Source organism: Oncorhynchus tshawytscha, linkage group LG20 (genome assembly GCF_018296145.1).
Source record: "Oncorhynchus tshawytscha isolate Ot180627B linkage group LG20, Otsh_v2.0, whole genome shotgun sequence".
Taxonomy (NCBI): domain Eukaryota; kingdom Metazoa; phylum Chordata; class Actinopteri; order Salmoniformes; family Salmonidae; genus Oncorhynchus; species Oncorhynchus tshawytscha.
In genome coordinates, this window is record NC_056448.1 from 47,644,267 (window position 1) to 47,671,271 (window position 27,005).

The following is a 27,005-nucleotide window of genomic DNA, read 5'->3' on the forward strand; positions in this document are numbered from 1 at the left end:
TTTGACACTAGAATTGATGTCTGCAACGTGTTGTCAACAACAGAGACGTATTTCACCAAGCAAGACAAGAGATGGTATCCGACCGCATCAGTGGTTAAACTCAGAGCCCCACATTAGAAGACTGACGAACAACCAAAGACTAAACAAGAGGACTCAACCATACATCTTGTGGCTGCTGGCAGCATAATGTGAAAAACGTAGCTATTTCCATTTTGGTGAGTTGAATTAGTGGCTAAGCGTTGAGATGTGAGATGGATTGTAGGGAAGGAAGCTATCCATCTCTCTCCCTCCCTCCCCCTATATCTGTCTCCTGTCTCTCTCTCTCTCTCTCCCTCCCTCCCTCCCTCCCCCTCTCTCCCTCTCCCCTCTCTCACTATCTCTCTCCCTTTCTCTTGGCTCTCTTTCTGTCTCTCTCTCTGTCTCTCTCTCTGTCTCTCTGTCTCTCTCTCTCTCTCTCTCTCTCTCTCTGTCTCTCTCTCTGTCTCTCTGTCTCTCTCTCTCTCTCTCTCCTTCCCCTCTCTCTCCTTCTATCTCTCCCCCTCTATCTCTCCCCTCCCCTCTCTCTCCCCTCCCCTCTCTCTCCCTCCCCCTCTCTCTCCCTCCGTCTATCTCTCTATCTCTCCACACCTCTCTCTCTCCCTCCCCCTCCCCATCTCTCTCCCTCCCTCTATCTCTCTCTCTCCCTCCCCCTCTCTCTCCTCCCTCTCTCTCCCTCCCTCTCTCTCTCTCTCCCTCCCCCTCTCTCTCCCTCCCCTCCCTCCCTCTCTCTCTCTCCCTTCCCCTCTCTCTCCCTCCCTCTCTCTCTCCCTCTCTCTCCGCCTCTCTCTCCCCCCTCTCTCTCTCTCTCTCCCTCTCTCTCTCTCTCTCTCTCCCTCCCTCTCTCTCTATCTCCCCCTCTATCTCTCCCCCTCTATCTCTCCCCCTCTCTCTCTCTCATCCCACTCTCCCTCTCTCTCCCCTCCCTCTCTCTCTCTCCCTCCCTCTCTCTCTCTCTCTCTCTCTCTCCTTCCCCTCTCTCTCCCTCCCTTGCTCTCTCCCCCTCTATCTCTCCCCCTCTCTCTCCCCCTCTCTCTCCCTCCCTCTCTTTCTCTCTCTCTCTCCCTTCCCCTCTCTCTCTATCTCCCCCTCTATCTCTCCCCCTCTATCGCTCCCCCTCTCTCTCCCTCTCTCTCTTCCTCCCTCTCCCTCTGTCTCTCCGCCTCTCTCTCCCCCTCTCTCTCTCTCCCTCTCTCTATCTCTCCCCCTCTATCTCTCCCCCTCTCTCTCTCTCATCCCTCTCTCTCTCTCCCTCCCTCTCTCTCTCTCTCTCTCCCTTCCCCTGTCTCTCCCTCCCTCTCTCTCTCTCTCTCTCTCCCCCTCTAGCTCTCCCCCTCTATCTCACCCCCTCTCTCTCCCTCTCTCTCTCCCTTCCCCTCTCTCCCTCCCTCTCTCTCTCTCTCCCTTCCCCTCTCTCTCCCTCCCTCTCTCTCTCCCCCTCTCTCTCCCCCTTCCCCTCTCTCTCTCTCCCTCCCTCTCTCTCTCTCTCCCTTCCCCTCTCTCTCCCTCCCTCTCTCTCTCCCCCTCTATCTCTACCCCCTCTATCTCTCCCCCTCTCTCTCTCTCTCTCTCCCCCCCTCTATCTCTCCCCCTCTCTCTCTCTCTCTCTCTCTCTCTCTCCCCCCCTCTCCCCTCTCTCTCTCTCTCTCTCCCCCTCTCTCTCTCTCTCTCCCCCCTCTCTCTCTCTCTCTCTCCTCTCTCTCTCTCTCTCTCTCTCTCTCTCTCTCTCTCTCTCTCTCTCTCTCTCTCTCTCTCTCTCTCTCTCTCTCTCTCTCTCTCTCTCTCTCTCTCTCTCTCTCTCTCTCTCTCTCTCTCTCTCTCTCTCTCCCTTCCCCTCTCTCTCCTGTCTCCTGCAGTGCCTGAGAGATACAGAAGCTGAAATGGCTGACGGAGGGCTGGGAATATATTTCCCCTCGCTGCAGTGTTTATTGGCAAGCCTTCAACAAGTCGTTTTAATGCAGCTCGTAAAGATGTGACCCAGCATTAAATGCGGAATATCTCACAGCTATGCAGGCAACCATTCAGACAAGCAGTTCGGTCCCCACGAGGACAAAGGCTATTTTAGGCTTAGAGGTCTAGGGTTAGGATTAGAATTAGGGTTAGGGGTTAAGGTTAGGGTCAAGGTTACGGTTAGGGTTACGGCTAGGTCCCCACAAGGATAGTAAAACATATGCTGTGTGTGTGTGTGTGTGTGTGTGTGTGTGTGTGTGTGTGGTGTGTGTTTCTGTGTGTGTGGTGTCTGTGGTCTTTCTCTCAGCCAACAGTCAGTGTTTGAATACTGCTACTCCTTATGACTTTGCAGGGACAGTCATGTAGCATACTGGGGTAGTCTTTCTGTAGATGAGACAGGGCTGCAACCAACACACAGCTGTAGTTTTACTCTGACAGGATGGGATCTGTAGTTCTATTCAGACAGGATGGGACCTGTAGTTCTAATCTGACAGGATGGGATCTGTAGTTCTATTCTGACAGAATGGGATCTGTAGTTCTATAGTTCTATTCTGACAGGATGGGATCTGTAGTTCTATTCTGACAGGATGGGATCTGTAGTTCTATAGTTCTATTCTGACCGGATGGGATCTGTAGTTCTATTCTGACAGGATGGGATCTGTAGTTCTATTCTGACAGGATGGGATCTGTAGTTCTATAGTTCTATTCTGACCGGATGGGATCTGTAGTTCTATTCTGACAGGATGGGATCTGTAGTTCTATTCTGACATGATGGGATCTGTAGTTTTATTATGACAGGATGGGATCTGTAGTTCTATGGATGGGATCTGTAGTTCTATTCTGACAGGATGGGACCTGTAGTTCTATTCTGAAAGGATGGGATCTGTAGTTCTATTCTGACAGGATGGGATTTGTAGTTCTATTCTGACAGGATGGGATCTGTAGTTCTATTCTGACAGGATGGGATCTGTAGTTCTATTCAGACAGGATGGGATCTGTAGTTCTATTCAAACAGGATGGGATCTGTAGTTCTATTCTGAATCAATGGGTACATCATCATTAATTGATATGTCCAACAATGTATGGATCCAACTGCAGACTGCCCCTTTACAGCAGTCAATCTTCATGTGACATATTAAGCAGCATGTTTGATACACCGTACCAGTCAAAAGTTTGGAAACACCTACTCATTTTGTGGAATTTCTTTCCCTCTTAATGCATTTGAGCCAATCAGTTGTGTTGTGACAAGGTAGGGGTGGTATACAGAAGATAGCTCTATTTGGTAAAAGACCAAGTCCATATTATGGCAAAAACAGTTTAAATAAGCAAAGAGAAACGACAGTCCATCATTACTTTAAGACATGAAGGTCAGTCAATACGGAATATTTCAAGAACTTTGAAAGTTTATTCAAGTGCAGTCGCAAAAACCATCAAGCACTATGATGAAACTGGCTGTCATGAGGACCCCCACAGGAATGGAAGACCCAGAGTTACCTCTGCTGCAGAGGATACGTTCATTAGAGTCACCAGTCTCAGAAATTGCAGCCCAAATAAATGCTTCACAGAGTTCAAGTAACAGACACATCTCAACATCAACTGTTCAGAGGAGACTGGGTGAATCAGGCCTTCATGGTTAAATTGCTGCAAAGAAACCACTACTAAAGGACACCAATAAGAAGAAGAGACTTGCTTGGGCCAAGAAACACAAGCAATGGACTTTAGACTGGTGAAAATCTGTTCTTTGGTCTGATGAGTCCAAATTTGAGATTTTTGCTTCCAACTGTGAAGCATGGAGGAGGAGGAGGTGTAATGGTGCTTTGCTGGTGACGCTGTCAGTGATTTATTTAGAATTCAAGTCAGCATTCTGCATTTGGTTTTTGTTTTTTTAATTTTTTAATTTTTTATTTAATTAACTAGGCAAGTCAGTTAAGAACAAATTCTTATTGTCAATGATGGCCTACTGGGGTACAGTGGGTTAACCGCCTTGTTCAGGGGCAGAACAACAGATTTATACCTTGTCAGCTCGGGGATTTGAACTTGCAACCTTCCGGTTGCTAATCCAATGCTCTAACTTGACCAAGAAGGAGAGTAATGGAGTGCTGCATCAGATGACCTGGCCTCCACAATCACCTGACCTCAACCCAATTGAGATGGTTTGGGATGAGTTGGACCGCAGAGTGAAGGAAGTTGTACTCAACATATGTGTGGAACTCCTTCAAGACTGTTGGAAAAGTATTCCTCATGAAGCTGGTTGAGAGAATGCCAAGAGTGTGCAAAGCTGACATCAAGGTAAAGAAAGGGTGGCTACTTTGAAGAATCTCATATATAAAATATTTTTATTTGTTTAACACTTTTTTGGTTACTACATGATTCTATGTGTTATTTCATAGTTTTGAGGTCTTCACTATTATTCTACAATGTATAAAATAGTAAAAATAAAGAAATCCCTGGAATGAGTTGGTGTCCAAACTTTTGACCGGTAGTGTATGTGAATAAACCCCTAGCTGTTTAAAGCAGTCTGTATCTGTCATCGTGGGGTATTGTGATGTCATCATGGGGTATTGTGATGTCATTATGGGGTATTGTGATGTCATCATGGGGTATTGTGATGTCATCATGGGGTATTGTGATGTCATCATGGGGTATTGTGATGTCATCATGGGGTATTGTGATGTCATCATGGGGTATTGTGATGTCATCATGGGGTATTGTGATGTCATTATGGGGTATTGTGATGTCATTATGGGGTATTGTGATGTCATTATGGGGTATTGTGATGTCATTATGGGGTATTGTGATGTCATTATGGGCTATTGTGATGTCATTATGGGGTATTGTGATGTCATCATATGGGGTATTGTGATGTCATCATGGGGTATTGTGATGTCATCATGGGGTATTGTGATGTCATTATGGGCTATTGTGATGTCATTATGGGGTATTGTGATGTCATTATTGGATGTCATCATGGGGTATTGTGATGTCATCATGGGGTATTGTGATGTCATTATGGGGTATTGTGATGTCATTATGGGGTATTGTGATGTCATTATGGGGTATTGTGATGTCATCATGGGGTATTGTGATGTCATTATGGGCTATTGTGATGTCATTATGGGGTATTGCGATGTCACATTATGGGGTATTTCGATGTCATCATGGGGTATTTCGATGTCATTATGGGGTATTTCGATGTCATCATGGGGTATTGTGATGTCATTATGGGCTATTGTGATGTCATTATGGGGTATTGCGATGACATTATGGGGTATTTCGATGTCATCATGGGGTATTGTGATGTCATTATGGGGTATTTCGATGTCATCATGGGGTATTGTGATGTCATTATGGTGTATTGCGATGCCATTATGGGCTATTGTGATGTTATTATGGTGTATTGCGATGCCATTATGGGCTATTGTGATGTTATTATGGGGTATTGTGATGTCTTTATGGGGTATTGTTTAAAGCAGTCTGTATCTGTGTGAACGTCAAGTCATCAGGGTAGTGTGTCATTATGGAGAATTTGGTATTGTGATGTCATTATGGGGGTATTGTGATGTCATTATGGGGTAAGGAGCATGATGCTTTGATTTCATTTGGAGCAGATCAATTGTGATGTCATTATGTGATCATCATGGGGTATTGTGATGTCATTATGGGGTATCCCTCATTAAAGCTGTGATTAGTATTGTGATGCATTATGGGGTATTGTGATGTCATGCTGTGATGCTTTGATTTCCAGATCAAAGCTGTGATCAGTTAGCCCTCTCACCGGAGTATCCCTCCACAAAGCTGTGATCAGTTAGCCCTCTCACCGGAGTATCCCTCCACAAAGCTGTGATCAGTTAGCCCTCTCACCAGAGTATCCCCCCACAAAGCTGTGATCAGTTAGCCCTCTCACCGGAGTATCCCTCCACAAAACTGTGATCCTTTATATATATACCAGGCATATATATATAACACACGCATGGTTGCCACCATATAAATATCTGAGTGTGTTGTAGAAGGACTCCTGTACTCTCAGATCTCCAATTCCCTCCATAGTGCACATATTTTGACCAAAGCCATATGAGCCCTGGTCAAAAGTAATGTACTATAGAGTGAATAGGGTGCCATTTTGGATGCACTACAGGAAGTTCGCTGGAACCCAGGATGTTGGCTGGTGTGTGTGTGTGTGCGTGCGTGTGTGTGTGTGTGTGTTTGTGTGTGTGTGTGTGTGTGTGTGTGTGTCACCACCTGTACAGTTACAGTAACTGGTCTGCCTGTCTGGTTTCTTGCAATCAGTACTTTATGGAAATCAAAGTCCTCTGGCCTTTAAAGGCTGTTTATACATGAGGCTTCAGTGAACTGAAAATCATATTCAGAACAGACGAGCCAGTTTGTTATGGAGAGCCGTTCAACCTTGATGTATTTTCATGGAATAGCTAGTTTTGCATCAAACGTTTTAATGAGTTAGCCAGCTAGCTTAGCACCATACGTTTTAATGAGTTAGCCAGCTAGTTTTGCACCATACGTTTTAATGAGTTAGCCAGCTAGCTTAGCACCATACGTTTTAATGAGTTAGCCAGCTAGCTTAGCACCATACGTTTTAATGAGTTAGCCAGCTAGCTTAGCACCATATGTTTTAATGAGTTAGCCAGCTAGCTTAGCACCATATGTTTTAATGAGTTAGCCAGCTAGCTTAGCACCATATGTTTTAATGAGTTAGCCAGCTAGCTTAGCACCATACGTTTTAATGGGTTAGCTAGCTAACTTAGTGCCGTACTTACCTGTTATAGATCTGGTCACAGCGCTCTCGTACAGGGGGACCCCTTCTCCTGCATTGTTGAAGGCTTTCAGGGAGATGACATAGTGGGAACTGGGCTCTGTGGGAGAAACATCAGGAATACCATTAATATCAATCAGTCAATCAATACATTACACTGATATTACAGTTGGTTTACTATGGAACCAACCAATATTGTAAAAACGAGTTTAAATAATCACAAACACAGACAACATACTGTAGAAATCACTATTCAGATGATCTCCTTCAATCAGCTGTGAGCACTGGAAAAGTGCTATATAGATGAAATGGACAACTACAAAGACTTTTAACACAGAAGAGCTTTCAAAGATCAATAAAGTTAAACGGAGCAAAAACAAAGCAGAGCAAAAACAAAGCATTACATGACTAGATAATATCAGAATATAATATCAGAATATCATACAATATTATAATATAATATAATATCAGAATATAATATCAGAATATAATACAATAATATAATATAATATCAGAATATAATATCATAATGTTATATCAGAATATAATAATATCAGAATATAATATCAGAATATAATAATATCAGAATATAATAATATCAGAGTATAATAATATCAGAATATAATATCAGAATATAATACAATAATATAATATCAGAATATAATATCAGAATATAATATCAGAAAATAATACAATAATATAATATAATATCAGAATATAATATCAGAATATAATACAGCCCTCGACCGGATTCTATGTCTATGAATACAGCACTCTTAATAGACCAGAGCCAGACTGAGAGGTGCTGAGAAGTGTGTGAATTATTACACTGTAAGTACAGCCTCGGAACACATGGGAGTGTTCAATGAAGGAACAAAATGGAATAATACATTTCAGTTCTAAAAATAAACCCAAACAGACGCCAGTCCTGGAGAGAACAGCTGGAGAGAACAGCTAGAGAAAACAGCTGGAGAACAGCTAGAGGGAAACTATAGAGGGAACAGCTGGAGAGAACAGCTGAAGAGAACTGCTGGAGAGAACAGCTGGAGAAAAAAGCTAGAGAGAACAGCTGGAGAACAGCTCGTGAGAACAGCTAGAGAGAAAAGCTAGAGAGAACAGCGAGAGAGAACAGCTGAAGAGAACAGCTAGAGAGAACAGTTGGAGAGAACAGCTAGAGAACAGTTGGAGAGAACAGCTAGAGAACAGTTGGAGAGAACAGCTAGAGAACAGTTGGAGAGAACAGCTAGAGAATAGTTGGAGAAAACAGCTAGAGAACATTTGGACAGAGCAACTAGAAAAAAGAGCTAGAGAAAAAAGCTAGAGAACAGTTGGAGAGAACAGCTAGAGAACAGTTGGAGAGAACAGCTAGAGAACAGTTGGAGAGAACAGCTAGAGAACAGTTGGAGAGAACAGCTAGAGAATAGTTGGAGAAAACAGCTAGAGAACATTTGGACAGAGCAACTAGAAAAAAGAGCTAGAGAAAAAAGCTAGAGAACAGTTGGAGAGAACAGCTAGAGAACAGTTGGAGAGAACAGCTAGAGAACAGTTGGAGAGAACAGCTAGAGAACAGTTGGAGAGAACAGCTAGAGAACAGTTGGAGAGAACAGCTAGAGAACAGTTGGAGAGAACAGCTAGAGAACAGTTGGAGAGAACAGCTAGAGAACAGTTGGAGAGAACAGCTAGAGAATAGTTGGAGAAAACAGCTAGAGAACATTTGGATAGAACAGCTAGAGAACAGCTAGAGAACAGCTAGAGGTAACAGCTAGAGAGAACAGATAGAGAACCGTTGGAGAGAACAGCTAGAGAACAGCTAGAGAGAACAGCTAGAGAACAGCTGAAGAGAAATAGCTGGAGAGAACAGCTGGAGAGAACAGCTAGAGAACAGCTAGAGAGAACAGCTGGAGAGAACAGCTAGAGAGAACAGCAGGAGAGAACAGCTAGAGAACAGCTAGAGAGAACAACTAGATAGAACAGCTGGAGAGAACAGCTGGAGAACAGCTAGAGAACAGCTAGAGAACAGCTAGAACAGCTGGAGAGAACAGCTAGAGAGAACAGCAGGAGAGAACAGCTAGAGAACAGCTAGAGAGAACAACTAGAGAGAACAGCTGGAGAGAACAGCTGGAGAACAGCTAGAGAACAGCTAGAGAGAACGGCTAACCAGAACAGCGAGAGAACAGCTAGCGAGAACGGCTAACCAGAACAGCGAGAGAACAGCTGGAGAACAGCTAGCGAGAAAAGCTAGAGAGAACAGCTGGAGAACAGCTAGAGAAAACAGGTGGAGAACAGCTGGAGAACAGCTAGCGAGAAAAGCTAGAGAGAACAGCTAGAGAGAACAGGTGGAGAACAGCTAGCGAGAACAGCTAGAGAGAACAGCTGGAGAACAGCTGGAGTACAGCTAGAGAGAACAGCTAGAGAGAACAGATGGAGAGAACAGATGGAGAGAACAGGTGGAGAACAGCTAGAGAGAACAGCTTGAGAGAACAGCTGGAGTACAGCTGGAGAACAGCTAGAGAGAACAGCTGGAGAGAACAGCTGGAGAACAGCTTGAGAGAACAGATGGAGAGAACAGCATTATTCTCAGTCCCTAACTACCACTATCTCTACTTGATATTCTATTCCCATCAATCCTCCCCGAATGGAGTCAGGGTTCTCTTTGTTGAGTAGGAGTCAGTCATGAATGTGCGCACGCACACACACACACACACACACACACACACAGACAGACAGACAGACAGACAGACAGACAGACACACAGACAGACAGACACAGACAGACAGACAGACAGACAGACAGACAGACAGACAGACAGACAGACAGACAGACAGACAGACAGACAGACAGACAGACAGACAGACAGACAGACAGACAGACAGACAGACAGACAGACAGACAGACAGACAGACAGACAGACAGACAGACAGACAGACAGACAGACAGACAGACAGAGTAGCGTCAACTCAGTGGGTAGTCTCTCTCACAGCGCTGCAAGAGTCAGTCACACAACTATTTGTCCACCTGTTGTAGTTTCTAGAACATTCCCATCAACACTGAGATTGCCCCATGCATCAAATTCTACCTCAATATAACATTATCACGTATATATTTGGCCACCCCACATAGCCTGGTTCCTCTCTAGGTTTCTTCCTAGGTTTTGGCCTTTCTAGGGAGTTTTTCCTAGCCACCGTGCTTCTATACCTGCATTGCTTGTTGTTTGGGGTTTTAGGCTGGGTTTCTGTACAGCACTTTGAGATATCAGCTGATGTACGAAGGGCGTTATAAATACATTTGATTTGATTTGATTTGATATTTAAATCCAGGACATTACACTAGGTAACCGGTTTGAAATTCTTGATCATCAATGTTCCCATAATGCACGGTTTAAACAATAGATCGCCTCTTGACAACAGTAGATCTCTGGACCATTAGACAATATGAAATAGTTATGTGGGGATATCCATATACATCCTCCCATGCTATTATATGTAAACCTTACGGGGAAATATGACTGTGGGTTGTTTTTAAAATGTTTTTAATTGAACCTTTATTTAACTAGGTTAGTCAGTTAAGAACAAATTCTTATTTTCAATGATGGCCTACTGGGGAACAGTGGGTTAACCACCTTGTTCAGGGGCAAAACGACAGATTGTACCTTGTCGGCTCAGGGATTCGAATTTGCAACCTTTCAGTTCCAATGCTGTAACCACTAGGCTACGGTGCCGCCCCGGGTTCACTAGTTGGTGGTCGTAGATCCCATACCATCACCCCTAGACAACTCTATAACTCTGTCAGTAAGGATGGGAGCACGAGGATGGTGCTCGGGAGCGAGAGAGAGAGAGAGAGAGCTGTGAAAGCAGGGGAGTGAGAGAGAGAAAGCTGTGAAAGCAGGAGAGTGAGAGAGAGAGAGAGAGAGAGAGCTGTGAAAGCAGGGGAGTGAGAGAGAGAGAGAGAGAGAGAGAGCTGTGAAAGCAGGGGAGTGAGAGAGAGAGAGAGCTGTGAAAGCAGGGGAGCGAGAGAGAGAGAGAGCTGTGAAAGCAGGGGAGTGAGAGAGAGAGAGAGCTGTGAAAGCAGGAGAGTGAGAGAGAAAGAGAGAGAGAGCTGTGAAAGCAGGGGAGTGAGAGAGAGAGAGAGCTGTGAAAGCAGGGGAGCGAGAGAGAGAGAGAGCTGTGAAAGCAGGAGAGTGAGAGAGAGAGAGAGAGCTGTGAAAGCAGGGGAGTGAGAGAGAGAGAGAGCAGGGAAAGCAGGGGAGCGAGAGAGAGAGAGAGAGAGAGCTATGAAAGCAGGGGAGTGAGAGAGAGAGAGAGAGAGAGAGCTGTGAAAGCAGGGGAGTGAGAGAGAGAGAGAGCTGTGAAAGCAGGGGAGCTATGAGAGAGGGAGAGAGAGAGAAAGAGGGAGTGAGAGAGAGAGAGAGCTGTGAAAGCAGGGGAGTGAGAGAGAAAGAGAGAGAGAGCTGTGAAAGCAGGGGAGCTATGAAAGAGGGGAGCTGTGAAAGCAGGAGAGTGAGAGAGAAAGAGAGAGAGAGCTGTGAAAGCAGGGGAGTGAGAGAGAGAGAGAGAGAGAGCTGTGAAAGCAGGGGAGTGAGAGAGAGAGAGAGAGCTGTGAAAGCAGGGGAGAGAGAGAGAGAGAGAGCTGTGAAAACAGGGGAGAGAGAGAGAGAGCTGTGAAAGCAGGGGAGTGAGAGAGAGAGCTGTGAAAGCAGGGGAGTGTAATTGATTAGTATTGACAGACAGACCAACCAACCCATCTGTCCATATTCCATCCAGAGGTTCCCCCTGTCTGCCAGGGTCTAAATTTGATCTCCATGGGAACAGAAGCACCTACTTCCTGATGTAAGGCTCTTCTTTTTCCACCACATGACGTTCAATATCGAAACCATGGCAACCAACCAGCGGTTGGTGGACACCATTTTAAATATTGATGGTGCAACGGCCCGTATGTCAAAGCAGATTAGTTTGGTAAGACAGGAGCATAGATTGTTACAATGAGAGTAGCCAGCAACCGCACAGTTTGTTTGTTAGTATGAAGGCTTCTCTCTCTGTCAGCAGACCTGGGATTATGTGTCTGTGTGTGTGTGTGCAGGAGTGCGTGTGTGTGTAGGAGTGTGTGTGTGTGTGTGTGTGTGTGTGTGTGTGCGTGTTTGTGTGTGTGCGTGTATGTGTGTGTGTGTGCGTGTGTGCGTGTGTGTGTGTGTGTGTGCAGGAGTGTGTGTGTGTGTGTGTGTGTGTGTGTGTGTGTGTGTGTGTGCAGGATTGTGTGTGTGTGTTAGCTAGACAGGAACATGGATTGCTGAACCAACACATCAGTTAACACACACTCTGCCTTGACATGTTTTCCCCGCAGACAGAAGACGTATGAATGACGTCCCGTAGGCCCTGTACATGTGTCTTCAACAGCATAATGTCTATTCATTACGGAGCTCGAAGGATGCACATTCCTTGTGTTATTGCATCCTTTCTCAATGCAAATTGGTCGAGGCTTTTTTTTTTCTCTACATTTTAATTTAAACTTCAAGTGTTTTTTTTTTTTTAAATTACGCTCCCGTTAAATATTTGATTAGAAATAAATGCAGTTTTAAAAACAGAATGAGTGCTATTAGAGTACACGGAAGACATGTCAACACGCGTGGAATTTAATTTGACAGAATTAAAACTCGTCTTTGAAAATCAATGGAATTTCTTCACACTGACGGTCGGTATATTATAAGAAGAAATCGAATTAACATTGGCTTATTAAAGATAATGCTGAAATACTAATAGATTCTGTTGATAAAACTCTTAGCATCAATGGAAATACTTCACATTTATGACCACCAGGTTTAGAAAACAGCATAATTCTCTAAACATATCTTGTGGATTAATCCTATTACACTCAGAATAGTAAATACTGATTACTATACTTGTCTCCTTCTGTTCCTATCAGGTCCAACTCTGAGAAGGTCAACATTGACTGAAGGCTTACAGTTTGTCATCAACAGTAGTCCCATGGAGATGTTTGTCATCAACAGTAGTCATGGAGATGTTTGTCATCAACAGTAGTCCCATGGAGATGTTTGTCATCAACAGTAGTCATGGAGATGTTTGTCATCAACAGTAGTCATGGAGATGTTTGTCATCAACAGTAGTCCCATGGAGATGTTTGTCATCAACAGTAGTCATGGAGATGTTTGTCATCAACAGTAGTCATGGAGATGTTTGTCATCAACAGTAGTCATGGAGATGTTTGTCATCAACAGTAGTCCCATGGAGATGTTTGTCATCAACAGTAGTCATGGAGATGTTTGTCATCAACAGTAGTCATGGAGATGTTTGTCATCAACAGTAGTCATGGAGATGTTTGTCATCAACAGTAGTCTCATGGAGATATTTGTCATCAACAGTAGTCATGGAGATGTTTGTCATCAACAGTAGTCATGGAGATGTTTGTCATCAACAGTAGTCATGGAGATGTTTGTCATCAACAGTAGTCATGGAGATGTTTGTCATCTTCCAGCTATGGTGTAACTGTTGTCTTCGACAGCTGTTGACCTGGGGGTTGACAGACAACCTGTCTTCAACAGCTGTTGACCTGGGAGTTGACAGACAACCTGTCTTCAACAGCTGGGCGTTAACAGACAACCTGTCTTCAACAGCTGGTGACCTGGGGGTTGACAGACAGCCTGTCTTCAACAGCTGGTGACCTGGGGGTTAACAGACAACCTGTCTTCAACAGCTGTCACCTGGGAGTTGACAGACAACCTGTCTTCAACAGCTGTTGACCTGGGAGTTGACAGACAACCTGTCTTCAACAGCTGGTGACCTGGGGATGTTGACAGACAACCTGTCTTCAACAGCTGGTGACCTGGGAGTTGACAGACAACCTGTCTTCAACAGCTGTTGACCTGGGAGTTGACAGACAACCTGTCTTCAACAGCTGGTGACCTGGGAGTTGACAGACAACCTGTCTTCAACAGCTGTTGACCTGGGGATGTTTGACAGACAACCTGTCTTCAACAGCTGGGAGTTTGACAACCTGTCTTCAACAGCTGGTGACCTGGGGTTGACAGACAGCCTGTCTTCAACAGCTGGTGACCTGGGGGTTGAGACAGCCTGTCTTCAACAGCTGGTGACCTGGGAGTTAACAGACAACCTGTCTTCAACAGCTGGTGACCTGGGAGTTAACAGACAACCTGTCTTCAACAGCTGGTCCCAGACAACCTGTCTTCAACAGCTGGGCCCAGACAACCTGTCTTCAACAGCTGGTGACCTGGGGATGTTGACAGACAACCTGTCTTCAACAGCTGGTGACCTGGGAGTTAACAGACAACCTGTCTTCAACAGCTGGTGACCTGGGAGTTAACAGACAACCTGTCTTCAACAGCTGGGCGTTAACAGACAACCTGTCTTCAACAGCTGTTGACCTGGGAGTTGACAGACTTCCTGTCTTCAACAGCTGGGAGTTGACAGACAACCTGTCTTCAACAGCTGGTGACCTGGGGGTTGACAGACAACCTGTCTTCAACAGCTGGGAGTTAACAGAGAACCTGTCTTCGACAGCTGTTGACCTGGGAGTTGACAGACAACCTGTCTTCAACAGCTGGTGACCTGGGGTTGACAGACAACCTGTCTTCAACAGCTGGGAGTTAACAGACAACCTGTCTTCGACAGCTGTTGACCTGGGAGTTTACAGACAACCTGTCTTCAACAGCTGTTGACCTGGGAGTTGACAGACAACCTGTCTTCAACAGCTGGTGACCTGGGAGTTGACAGACAACCTGTCTTCAACAGCTGGTGACCTGGGAGTTGACAGACAACCTGTCTTCAACAGCTGGTGACCTGGGAGTTGACAGACAACCTGTCTTCAACAGCTGGTGACCTGGGGGTTGACAGACAACCTGTCTTCAACAGCTGGTGACCTGGGAGTTGACAGACAACCTGTCTTCAACAGCTGGTGACCTGGGAGTTGACAGACAACCTGTCTTCAACAGCTGGTGACCTGGGAGTTGACAGACAACCTGTCTTCAACAGCTGGTGACCTGGGGGTTGACAGACAACCTGTCTTCAACAGCTGGGAGTTAACAGACAACCTGTCTTCAACAGCTGGTGACCTGGGGTTGACAGACAACCTGTCTTCAACAGCTGGTGACCTGGGGGTTGACAGACAGCCTGTCTTCAACAGCTGGTGACCTGGGGGTTAACAGACAACCTGTCTTCAACAGCTGGGAGTTAACAGACAACCTGTCTTCAACAGCTGGGCGTTAACAGACAACCTGTCTTCAACAGCTGTTGACCTGGGAGTTGACAGACTTCCTGTCTTCAACCGCTGGGAGTTAACAGACAACCTGTCTTCAACAGCTGTTGACCTGGGGGTTGAAACTTCTTATAGCTAGGGGGCAGTATTGAGTAGCTTGGATGAATAAGTTGCCCAAAGTAAACGGCCTGCTCCTCAGTCTCAGTTGCTAATATATTCATATTATTATTAGTATTGGATAGAAAACACTCTAAAACTGTTTGAATGTCTGTGAGTATAACAGAACTCATACGGCAGGCAAAATCCTGAGGAGAAATCAAAACAGGAAGTGAGAAATCTGAGCTTTGTATGTATTCAGAGTCCCTAATGAAATCCCCTTGAGATATTAATGATGTTGCACTGCCTAGGGGTTCCACTAGATGTCACCCATCAATAAACATTTTAATGAGACTTCTATGATGTTGTGGGAGTGAATGATAGCAGAATCAGTCAGGTGTCTGGCAGTCAGCCATTTCTGATCACTCTTATTCCTCGTGGTAGTCACTTGCGTTCCATTGCTCACGAAGACAAGAAGGAGTACTCCGGTTGGAACTTTATTGTAGTTATATGTTAAAAACCAATGTAACGCTGACCAGAATGAGCGATTGGATATGTGTACCAAACGCGCTAACAAAAGAAGGTATTTGGACATAAATAACAGACATTGTCGAACAAAACAACAACCCACAGCTACAACTCACTGCTACAACCCATAGCAACAACTCACTGCTACAACCCACTGCTACAACCCACTGCTAAAACCCACTGCTACAACCCACAGCTACAACCCACAGCTACAACCCACTGCTACAACCCACTGCTACAACCCACTGCTACAACCCGCTGCTAAAACCCACTGCTAAAACCCACTGCTACAACCCACAGCTATAACCCACAGCTACAACGCACTGCTAAAACGTCATGGCTTTAGAAGATTCTGATAGGCTAATTGACATCATTTGAGTCAATTGGAGGTTTACCTGTGGATGTATTTCAAGGTCTACCTTCAAACTCAGTTTCTCTTTGCTTGACATCACGGGAAAATCAAAAGAAATCAGCTAAGACCTCATAAAAAATGTAGACCTCCACAAGTCTGTTTCATCCTTGGGAGCAATTTCCAAACAACTGAATGTACCAAGTTCATCTGTACAAACAATAGTACGCAAGTATAAACACCATGGGACCAAGCAGATGTCATACTGCTCAGGAAGGAGAAGCGTTCTGTCTCCTAGAGATGAAAGTACTTTGGTGTGAAAAGTGCAAATCAATCCCTGAACAACAGCAAAGGACCTTGTGAAAGATGCTGGAGGAAACAGGTACAGAAGTATCTGTATCCACAGTAAAACAAGTCCTATATTGACATAACCTGAAAGGCCGCTCAGCAAGGAAGAAGCCACTGCTCCAAAACCGCCATAAAAAAGCCAGACTACAGTTTGGAACTGCACATGGGGACAAAGATCATACTTTTTAGAACTGTTCGGCCATAATGACCAGCGGTATGTTTGGAGGAAAAAGGACGAGGCTTGCAAGCCGAAGAACACCATCCCAACTGTGAAGCAGGGGGTGGCAGCCTCATGTTGTGGGGGTGCTTTGCTGCAGGAGGGACTGGTGCACTAAACAAAATAGATGGCTTCATGAGGAAGGAAAAATTATGTGGATATATTGAAGCAACATCTCAAGACATCAGTCAGGAAGTTAAAGCTTGGTCACAGATGGGTCTTTCAAACGGACAATGACACCAAGCATACTTCCAAAGTTGTGGCAAAATGGCTTAAGGACAACAAAGTCAAGCTATTGGAGTGGCCATCACAAAGCCCTAACCTCAATCCTATAGAAAATTTGTGGGCAGAACTGAAAAAGGGTGTGCGAGCAAGGAGGCCTACAAACATGACTCAGTTACTCCGGCTCTGTCAGGAGGAATGGGTCAAAATTTACCCAACTTATTGTGGGAAGCTTGTGGAAGGCTACCCGAAACGTTTGACCCAAGTTAAAGAATTTAAAGGCAATGCTACCAAATACTAATTGAGTGTATGTAAACTTCTGACCCACTGGGAATGTGATGAAAGAAATAAAAGCTGAAATAGGTCTTCCTAGGTTTTGGCCTTTCTAGGGAGTTTTTCCTAACCACCGTGCTTCTACACCTGCATTGCTTGCTGTTTGGGGTTTTAGGCTGGGTTTCTGTACAGCACTTTGAGATATCAGCTGATGTACGAAGGGCTATATAAATACATTTGATTTGAAATAAATAATTCTCTCTACTATTATTCTGACATTTCACATTCTTAAAATGAAGTGGTGATCTTAACTGACCTAAAACAGGGAATTTTTACTAGGATTAAATGTCAGGAATTGTGATAAACTGAATTTAAATGTATTTGGCTAAGGTGTATGTAAACTTCTGACTTCAACTGTATATAGAGGGACACAGATACAAAAGGGAGTCAGAGAGTAGGGGCCGAGGGATTCGTAACCAAGTCGCCACCAAGTGGTAAGTGTTTACCGGAGTCTGCAGTACTACCCCTAACCAGACTGGTACCATGTTCAGTATGCAGTACTACCCCTAACCAGACTGGTACCATGTTCAGTATGCAGTACTACCACTAACCAGACCTTGTTCAGTATGCAGTACTACCACAAACCAGACTGGTACCATGTTCAGTATGCAGTACTACCCCTAACCAGACTGGTACCATGTTCAGTATGCAGTACTACCCCTAACCAGACTGGTACCATGTTCAGTATGCAGTACTACCCCTAACCAGACCATGTTCAGTATGCAGTACTACCCCTAACCAGACTGGTACCATGTTCAGTATGCAGTACTACCCCTAACCAGACTGGTACCATGTTCAGTATGCAGTACTACCCCTAACCAGACCATGTTCAGTATGCAGTACTACCCCTAACCAGACCATGTTCAGTATACAGTACTACCCCTAACCAGACTGGTACCATGTTCAGTATACAGTACTACCCCTAACCAGACCATGTTCAGTATGCAGTACTACCACTAACCAGACTGGTACCATGTTCAGTATGCAGTACTACCACTAACCAGACCATGTTCAGTATGCAGTACTACCCCTAACCAGACCATGTTCAGTATGCAGTACTACCCCTAACCAGACCATGTTCAGTATGCAGTACTACCCCTAACCAGACCATGTTCAGTATACAGTACTACCCCTAACCAGACCATGTTCAGTATGCAGTACTACCCCTAACCAGACTGGTACCATGTTCAGTATGCAGTACTACCACTAACCAGACCATGTTCAGTATGCAGTACTACCCCTAACCAGACTGGTACCATGTTCAGTATGCAGTACTACACCTAACCAGACCATGTTCAGTATGCAGTACTACCCCTAACCAGACCATGTTCAGTATGCAGTACTACCCCTAACCAGACTGGTACCATGTTCAGTATGCAGTACTACCCCTAACCAGACCATGTTCAGTATGCAGTACTACCCCTAACCAGACCATGTTCAGTATGCAGTACTACCCCTAACCAGACTGGTACCATGTTCAGTATGCAGTACTACCACTAACCAGACCATGTTCAGTATGCAGTACTACCCCTAACCAGACCATGTTCAGTATGCAGTACTACCCCTAACCAGACTGGTACCATGTTCAGTATACAGTACTAACCAACTGGACCATGCTCAGTATACAGTACTACCCCTAACCAGACCATGTTCAGTATGCAGTACTACCCCTAACCAGACCATGTTCAGTATGCAGTACTACCACTAACCAGACCATGTTCAGTATGCAGTACTACCCCTAACCAGACCATGTTCAGTATGCAGTACTACCCCTAACCAGACCATGTTCAGTATGCAGTACTACCCCTAACCAGACCATGTTCAGTATGCAGTACTACCCCTAACCAGACCATGTTCAGTATGCAGTACTACCCCTAACCAGACTGGTACCATGTTCAGTATGCAGTACTACCACTAACCAGACCATGTTCAGTATGCAGTACTACCCCTAACCAGACTGGTACCATGTTCAGTATGCAGTACTACACCTAACCAGACCATGTTCAGTATGCAGTACTACCCCTAACCAGACCATGTTCAGTATGCAGTACTACCCCTAACCAGACTGGTACCATGTTCAGTATGCAGTACTACCACTAACCAGACCATGTTCAGTATGCAGTACTACCCCTAACCAGACTGGTACCATGTTCAGTATGCAGTACTACCCCTAACCAGACTGGTACCATGTTCAGTATGCAGTACTACCACTAACCAGACCATGTTCAGTATGCAGTACTACCCCTAACCAGACCATGTTCAGTATGCAGTACTACCCCTAACCAGACTGGTACCATGTTCAGTATGCAGTACTACCCCTAACCAGACCATGTTCAGTATGCAGTACTACCCCTAACCAGACCATGTTCAGTATGCAGTACTACCCCTAACCAGACCATGTTCAGTATGCAGTACTACCACTAACCAGACCATGTTCAGTATGCAGTACTACCCTTAACCAGACCATGTTCAGTATGCAGTACTACCACTAACCAGACCATGTTCAGTATGCAGTACTACCCCTAACCAGACCATGTTCAGTATGCAGTACTACCCCTAACCAGACCATGTTCAGTATGCAGTACTACCACTAACCAGACCATGTTCAGTATGCAGTACTACCCCTAACCAGACCATGTTCAGTATGCAGTACTACCCCTAACCAGACCATGTTCAGTATGCAGTACTACCCCTAACCAGACTGGTACCATGTTCAGTATGCAGTACTACCCCTAACCAGACCATGTTCAGTATGCAGTACTACCCCTAACCAGACCATGTTCAGTATACAGTACTACCACAAACCAGACTGGTACCATGTTCAGTATGCAGTACTACCCCTAACCAGACCATGTTCAGTATGCAGTACTACCACTAACCAGACCTTGTTCAGTATGCAGTACTACCACAAACCAGACCATGTTCAGTATGCAGTACTACCACTAACCAGACTGGTACCATGTTCAGTATGCAGTACTACCCCTAACCAGACCATGTTCAGTATGCAGTACTACCCCTAACCAGACTAGTACAATGTTCAGTATGCAGTACTACCCCTAACCAGACCATGTTCAGTATACAGTACTACCCCTAACCAGACCATGTTCAGTATGCAGTAAACCAATAACCAGACTGGTACCATGTTCAGTATGCAAATTGTACTTGTCACAACCAGACCATGTTCAGTATGCAGTACTACCCCTAACCAGACCATGCTCAGTATGCAGTACTACCCCTAACCAGACCATGTTCAGTATGCAGTACTACCACTAACCAGACCATGTTCAGTATGCAGTACTACCCCAACCAGACCATGTTCAGTATGCAGTACTACCCCTAACCAGACCATGTTCAGTATGCAGTACTACCACTAACCAGACTGGTACCATGTTCAGTATGCAGTACTACCACTAACCAGACCATGTTCAGTATGCAGTACTACATCTAACCAGACCATGTTCAGTATGCAGTACTACCCCTAACCAGACTGGTACCATTTTCAGTATACAGTACTACCACTAACCAGACTGGTACCATGTTCAGTATGCAGTACTACCCTAACCAGACTGGTACCATGTTCAGTATGCAGTACTACCCTAACCAGACCATGTTCAGTATGCAGTACTACCCCTAACCAGACCATGTTCAGTATGCAGTACTACCCCTAACCAGACCATGTTCAGTATACAGTACTACCACTAACCAGACCATGTTCAGTATACAGTACTACCACTAACCAGACCATGTTCAGTATGCAGTACTACCCCTAACCAGACCATGTTCAGTATGCAGTACTACCCCTAACCAGACTGGTACCATGTTCAGTATACAGTACTACCACTAACCAGACCATGTTCAGTATGCAGTACTACCCCTAACCAGACCATGTTCAGTATGCAGTACTACCCCTAACCAGACCATGTTCAGTATGCAGTACTACCCCTAACCAGACCATGTTCAGTATGCAGTACTACCCCTAACCAGACCATGTTCAGTATGCAGTACTACCCCTAACCAGACCATGTTCAGTATGCAGTACTACCCCTAACCAGACCATGTTCAGTATGCAGTACTACCACTAACCAGTGTTACGTTCCCCAGTTTGTGTGTTGTAGTTTGTGTATTTGCATGTGTTTATTTCAGGAAATGGCTTCCTGAAATCCCTCAAGCAGCTGATTGGTCAACTCCATGGCTAATTGGAGAGCTGACCCTGCCCACTCGTCAAGACGCAGCTGTCTCCAATTACCCATTCAATCTGAAGCTATATAAAAGCCAGTGTTCTGTTCAGGAGAGAGAGATTTTTTTTTTTGCTGGGGATCATTGATGGGATTGCAGAGAGATTTTGCTAGAGAGATTTTGCTAGAGAGATTTTGCTAGAGAGATTTTGCTAGAGAGATTTTGCTAGAGAGATTTTGCTAGAGAGATTTTGCTAGAGAGATTTTGCTAGAGAGATTTTGCTAGAGAGATTTTGCTAGAGAGATTTTGCTAGAGAGATTTTGCTAGAGAGATTTTGCTAGAGAGATTTTGCTAGAGAGATTTTGCTAGAGAGATTTTGCTAGAGGTTGATTTTGCTGGGAGTTCATTGCTGGGAAGTGGTATGTTCTGTGAGTTTGTTGCTCAGATAGAGCTTATTTGATGTCCTTTGTTTCTTAGTTTGTTTAATTGTTTAATATTCTGTTTCATTTGTTCCCAGGGGAGAAGGGGAAGGCACCTTGGGAGTGCTTAGGAAAGAGGCCGCGGGCATACATATACCCGTAGTACATTCACTGTCTAGGCACACTTGGTAAGACCTGGGCGGACCACCCCCTGTATTTTGGTTAGGGCACCAGGTGGTGCTAAATTAGGTAAGTAGTGGGTAGGCAGGTAAGATGGGGGGGGCTTTGAGATTTACTTTCTTTGCTTTGGTTCCGTCCAGCCCCTTTTCCCCATATTACTGTGTAAAGGAATAAAGTCCTTGTAAACGGTACCACATTCTGCCTGTTGTCATTCTTACTCACACCTACAGTCCATACCTTTTTCACTTCACGGAGAGTTTAGTTGTAGCAGGGTGTTGCGTTCCCTCTTCATAGAGGCGTGCGTAACACCAGACTGGTACCATGTTCAGAATGCAGTACTACCACTAACCAGACTGGTACCATGTTCAGTATACAGTACTACCACTAGAGAACTCACCCAGGTTTTCTATGGCGTAGTATCGCTGCTTACTGTCCACCCTGACCGTCTCGGCATAGGGACTTCCTACTCCGTAGCCAATGATGTAGCCCCGTACTAAGATGTTGGGGTTGAGGGGAGGAGTCCAGCTCATGATGATGCTGTTGGGTAGGGGTCGAACGTGGAGGGAACTTGGTTGATTCGGGACTTGGCTCTCTGGAAAGAAAATGTACGACAAATTGGAATGCTTCAGATACAATGAGATACTATGAAAAGCCAACTGACATTTAGGTGTTGACCTGTTGCACCCTCTACAACCACTGTGATTATTATTATTGGACCATGCTGGTCATTTATGAACATTTGAGCATCTTGGCGATGTTCTGTTATCTCCACCCGGCACAGCCAGAAGAGGACTAGCCACCCCACATAGCCTGGTTCCGCTCTAGGTTTCTTCCTAGGTTTTGGCCTTTCTAGGGAGTTTTTCCTAGCCACCGTGCTTCTCCACCTGCATTGCTTGCTGTTTGGGGTTTTAGGCTGGGTTTCTGTACAGCACTTTGAGATATCAGCTGATGTACGAAGGGCTTTATAAAGACATTTGATTTGATTTGATTCAGATAATACGGAATCACCTTGGAAATGTAACAATGATAATGTGTGTATATATACACATTTAACCTTGGGTGGTTCCTGGGAATCTGACCCACGATCCTGGCATTGTCAAGCACCACGCTCTACCAACATTTTGTTTTTATCCTTTGATGATATTTTCACACAGTATATCGACTTGTATGAATGATTTTTTTTTTTTTGTCAAATCCAATCCAATCCAATCAGAAACAGTACTAACATCCTTCTAACTAAAGCTAATGTGATCCGACAGTTTGTGATAATCCTCTAGGAAAGAGGACGCTGAGAAGACATTCTGAGGTTAATATCAGTTTATTGAGTGATAATCCATTAGAATTGCATTAGGTCCCTTGTCATCTCTTCAAACCATCTGCCTGATTGATCCCTTCCTGATTTCGCCACTCTCCTCCATGACCTGTTCACATGTCCTTCCTAACTGCCTGGCTGCCAAAGCTTGTTCTAATCAGGTTATGTAGAATTTATATGAAACAAAAAAAATGCTTTTACGTTGCGCGTTGGCATAGTTAGTATCCGAGTCCCAAATGGCATTCTATTCCTTATTTAGTGCACTAAAGTGGGCCCTGTTGGCACCTGTGGGCCCTGTTGGCACCTGTGGGCCCTGTTGGCACCACTTTAGTAATAGGTTGCCATTTGGGACGGTGGCACAGTGGAACTAGACATTTTGTTCTTTTAGAGTTTGAAGGCTGCCAGTCAAGCAGTCCAGTATCATCCCCATCATATTGCCAGTGGATGACTGCACAGCAGGTTTGTATGATGCTCAATATGTTACAACTGTTTATACACCTTGGCCTCACCACTCTCTAAATATTTAAAACAATCACTCTGAATACAGGAGTCCAGCCTCAGGGAATAGTAGAGACAGAGAGAGACATGGTAGTGGAGGAGGAAGGGGAGAATAGAGACATGGTAGTGGAGGAGGAGGCAGAGGAGAATAGAGACAGAGAGAGACATGGTAGTAGAGGAGAATAGAGACATGGTAGTGGAGGAGGAAGGGGAGAATAGAGACAGAGAGAGACATGGTAGTAGAGGAGAATAGAGACATGGTAGTGGAGGAGGAAGAGGAGAATAGAGACAGAGAGAGACATGGTAGTAGAGGAGAATAGAGACATGGTAGTGGAGGAGGAAGGGGAGAATAGAGACATGGTAGTGGAGGAGGAGGCAGAGGAGAATAGAGACAGAGAGAGACATGGTAGTAGAGGAGAATAGAGACATGGTAGTGGAGGAGGAAGGGGAGAATAGAGACAGAGAGAGACATGGTAGTGGAGGAGAATAGAGACATGGTAGTGGAGGAGGAAGGGGAGAATAGAGACATGGTAGTAGAGGAGGAAGGGGAGAATAGAGACATGGTAGTAGAGGAGGAGGAGGAGAATAGAGACATGGTAGTGGAGGAGGATAGAGACATGGTAGTGGAGGAAAATAGAGACATGGTGGTGGAGGAGGACAGAGACATGGTAGTGGAGGAGAATAGAGACATGGTAGTAGAGGAGAATAGAGACAGAGAGAGACATGGTAGTGGAGGAGGATAGAGACATGGTAGTGGAGGAGAATAGAGACAGAGAGAGACATGGTAGTGGAGGAGGATAGAGACATGGTAGTGGAGGAGGATAGAGACATGGTAGTGGAGGAGGATAGAGACATGGTAGTAGAGGAGGAGGAGGAGAATGGAGACAGAGAGAGACATGGTAGTGGAGGAGGATAGTGACATGGTAGTAGAGGAGAATAGAGACAGAGAGAGACATGGTAGTGGAGGAGAATAGAGACATGGTAGTGGAGGAGGATAGAGACATGGTAGTGGAGGAGGATAGAGACATGGTAGTGGAGGAGGATAGAGACATGGTAGTAGAGGAGGAGGAGGTGAATAGAGACATAGTAGTAGAGGAGGATAGAGGAGGAGAATAGAGACATGGTAGTGGAGGAGGAGGAGAATAGAGACATGGTAGTAGAGGAGGAAGAGGAGAATAGAGACATGGTAGTAGAGGAGGAAGAGGAGAATAGAGACAGAGAGAGACATGGTAGTGGAGGAGGATAGAGACATGGTAGTAGATGAGGATAGAGACATGGTAGTGGAGGAGGATAGAGACATGGTAGTAGAGGAGGATAGAGACATGGTAGTGGAGGAGGAAGAGGAGAATAGAGACATGGTAGTAGAGGAGGAAGAGGAGAATAGAGACATGGTAGTAGAGGAGGAAGAGGAGAATAGAGACAGAGAGAGACATGGTAGTGGAGGAGAATAGAAACATGGTCATGGAGGAGAATAGAGACATGGTAGTGGAGGAGAATAGAGACATGGTAGTGGAGGAGGATAGAGACATGGTAGTAGAGGAGAATAGAGACATGGTAGTGGAGGAGAATAGAGACATGGTAGTGGAGGAGAATAGAGACATGGTAGTGGAGGAGAATAGAGACATGGTAGTGGAGGAGAATAGAGACATGGTAGTGGAGGAGGATAGAGACATGGTAGTGGAGGAGGATAGAGACATGGTAGTAGAGGAGGAGGAAGAGGAGAATAGAGACATGGTAGTGGAGGAGAATAGAATAGACATGGTAGTGGAGGAGAATAGAGACATGGTAGTGGAGGAGGAGGAGGAGAATAGAGACATGGTAGTAGAGGAGGAGGAGAATAGAGACAGAGAGAGACATGGTAGTGGAGGAGAATAGAGACATGGTAGTGGAGGAGGATAGAGACATGGTAGTAGAGGAGGAGGAGGAGAATAGAGACATGGTAGTGGAGGAAGAAGAGGAGAATAGAGACAGAGAGAGACATGGTAGTAGAGGAGGAAGGGGAGAATAGAGACATGGTAGTAGAGGAGGAGGAGGAGAATAGAGACATGGTAGTGGAGGAGGATAGAGACAAGGTAGTGGAGGAGGATAGAGACATGGTAGTGGAGGAAAATAGAGACATGGTAGTGGAGGAGGATAGAGACATGGTAGTAGAGGAGAATAGAGACAGAGAGAGACATGGTAGTGGAGGAGAATAGAGACATGGTAGTAGAGGAGAATAGAGACAGAGAGAGGCATGGTAGTGGAGGAGGATAGAGACATGGTAGTGGAGGAGAATAGAGACAGAGAGAGACATGGTAGTGGAGGAGATTAGAGACATGGTAGTGGAGGAGGATAGAGACATGGTAGTGGAGGAGGATAGAGACATGGTAGTAGAGGAGGAGGAGGAGAATAGAAGAGAGAGACATGGTAGTGGAGGAGAATAGAGACAGAGAGAGACATGGTAGTGGAGGAGATTAGAGACATGGTAGTGGAGGAGAATAGAGACATGGTAGTAGAGGAGAATAGAGACATGGTAGTAGAGGAGAATAGAGACATGGTAGTAGAGGAGAATAGAGACATGGTAGTGGAGGAGGAAGAGGAGAATAGAGACATGGTAGTGGAGGAGGATAGAGACATGGTAGTAGAGGAGGAGGAGGAGAATAGAGACATGGTAGTAGAGGAGGAAGAGGAGAATAGAGACATGGTAGTAGAGGAGGAGGAGGAGAATAGAGACATGGTAGTGGAGGAGGATAGAGACAAGGTAGTGGAGGAGGATAGAGACATGGTAGTGGAGGAGGAGGAAGAGAATAGACACAGAGAGAGACATGGTAGTGGAGGAGGATAGAGACATGGTAGTAGAGGAGGAGGAGGAGAATAGAGACAGAGAGAGACATGGTAGTGGAGGAGGAAGGGGAGAATAGAGACATGGTAGTGGAGGAGGAGGAAGAGGAGAATAGAGGCAGAGAGAGACATTGTAGTGGAGGAGGAAGAGGAGAATAGAGACATGGTAGTAGAGGAGGAGGAGGAGAATAGACACAGAGAGAGACATGGTAGTGGAGGAGGATAGAGACATGGTAGTAGAGGAGGAGGAGGAGAATAGAGACATGGTAGTGGAGGAGGAAGAGGAGAATAGAGACAGAGAGAGACATGGTAGTGGAGGAGGAAGGGGAGAATAGAGACATGGTAGTGGAGGAGGAGGAAGAGGAGAATAGAGGCAGAGAGAGACATGGTAGTGGAGGAGGATAGAGACATGGTAGTAGAGGAGGAGGAAGAGGAGAATAGAGACAGAGAGAGACATGGTAGTGGAGGAGGATAGAGACATGGTAGTAGAGGAGGAGGAAGAGGAGAATAGAGACAGAGAGAGACATGGT

General features: G+C 45.2%; 1 protein-coding gene across 1 annotated transcript in view; it reads right to left on the reverse strand.

Moving 5' to 3' along the window:
* Positions 1-6,729: 6,729 nt before the first annotated feature.
* Positions 6,730-27,005, reverse strand: part of LOC112242007 (netrin receptor DCC-like) — a 222,801-nt gene continuing 202,525 nt past the window's right edge. Inside the window, exons 14-15 of the mRNA XM_042302044.1 lie at positions 22,243-22,437; positions 6,730-6,854 (exon numbers count right to left, since the gene is read on the reverse strand). Coding sequence (XP_042157978.1) covers positions 6,730-6,854; positions 22,243-22,437 — 320 coding nt within the window. The remainder of the gene's footprint in view (positions 6,855-22,242; positions 22,438-27,005) is intronic.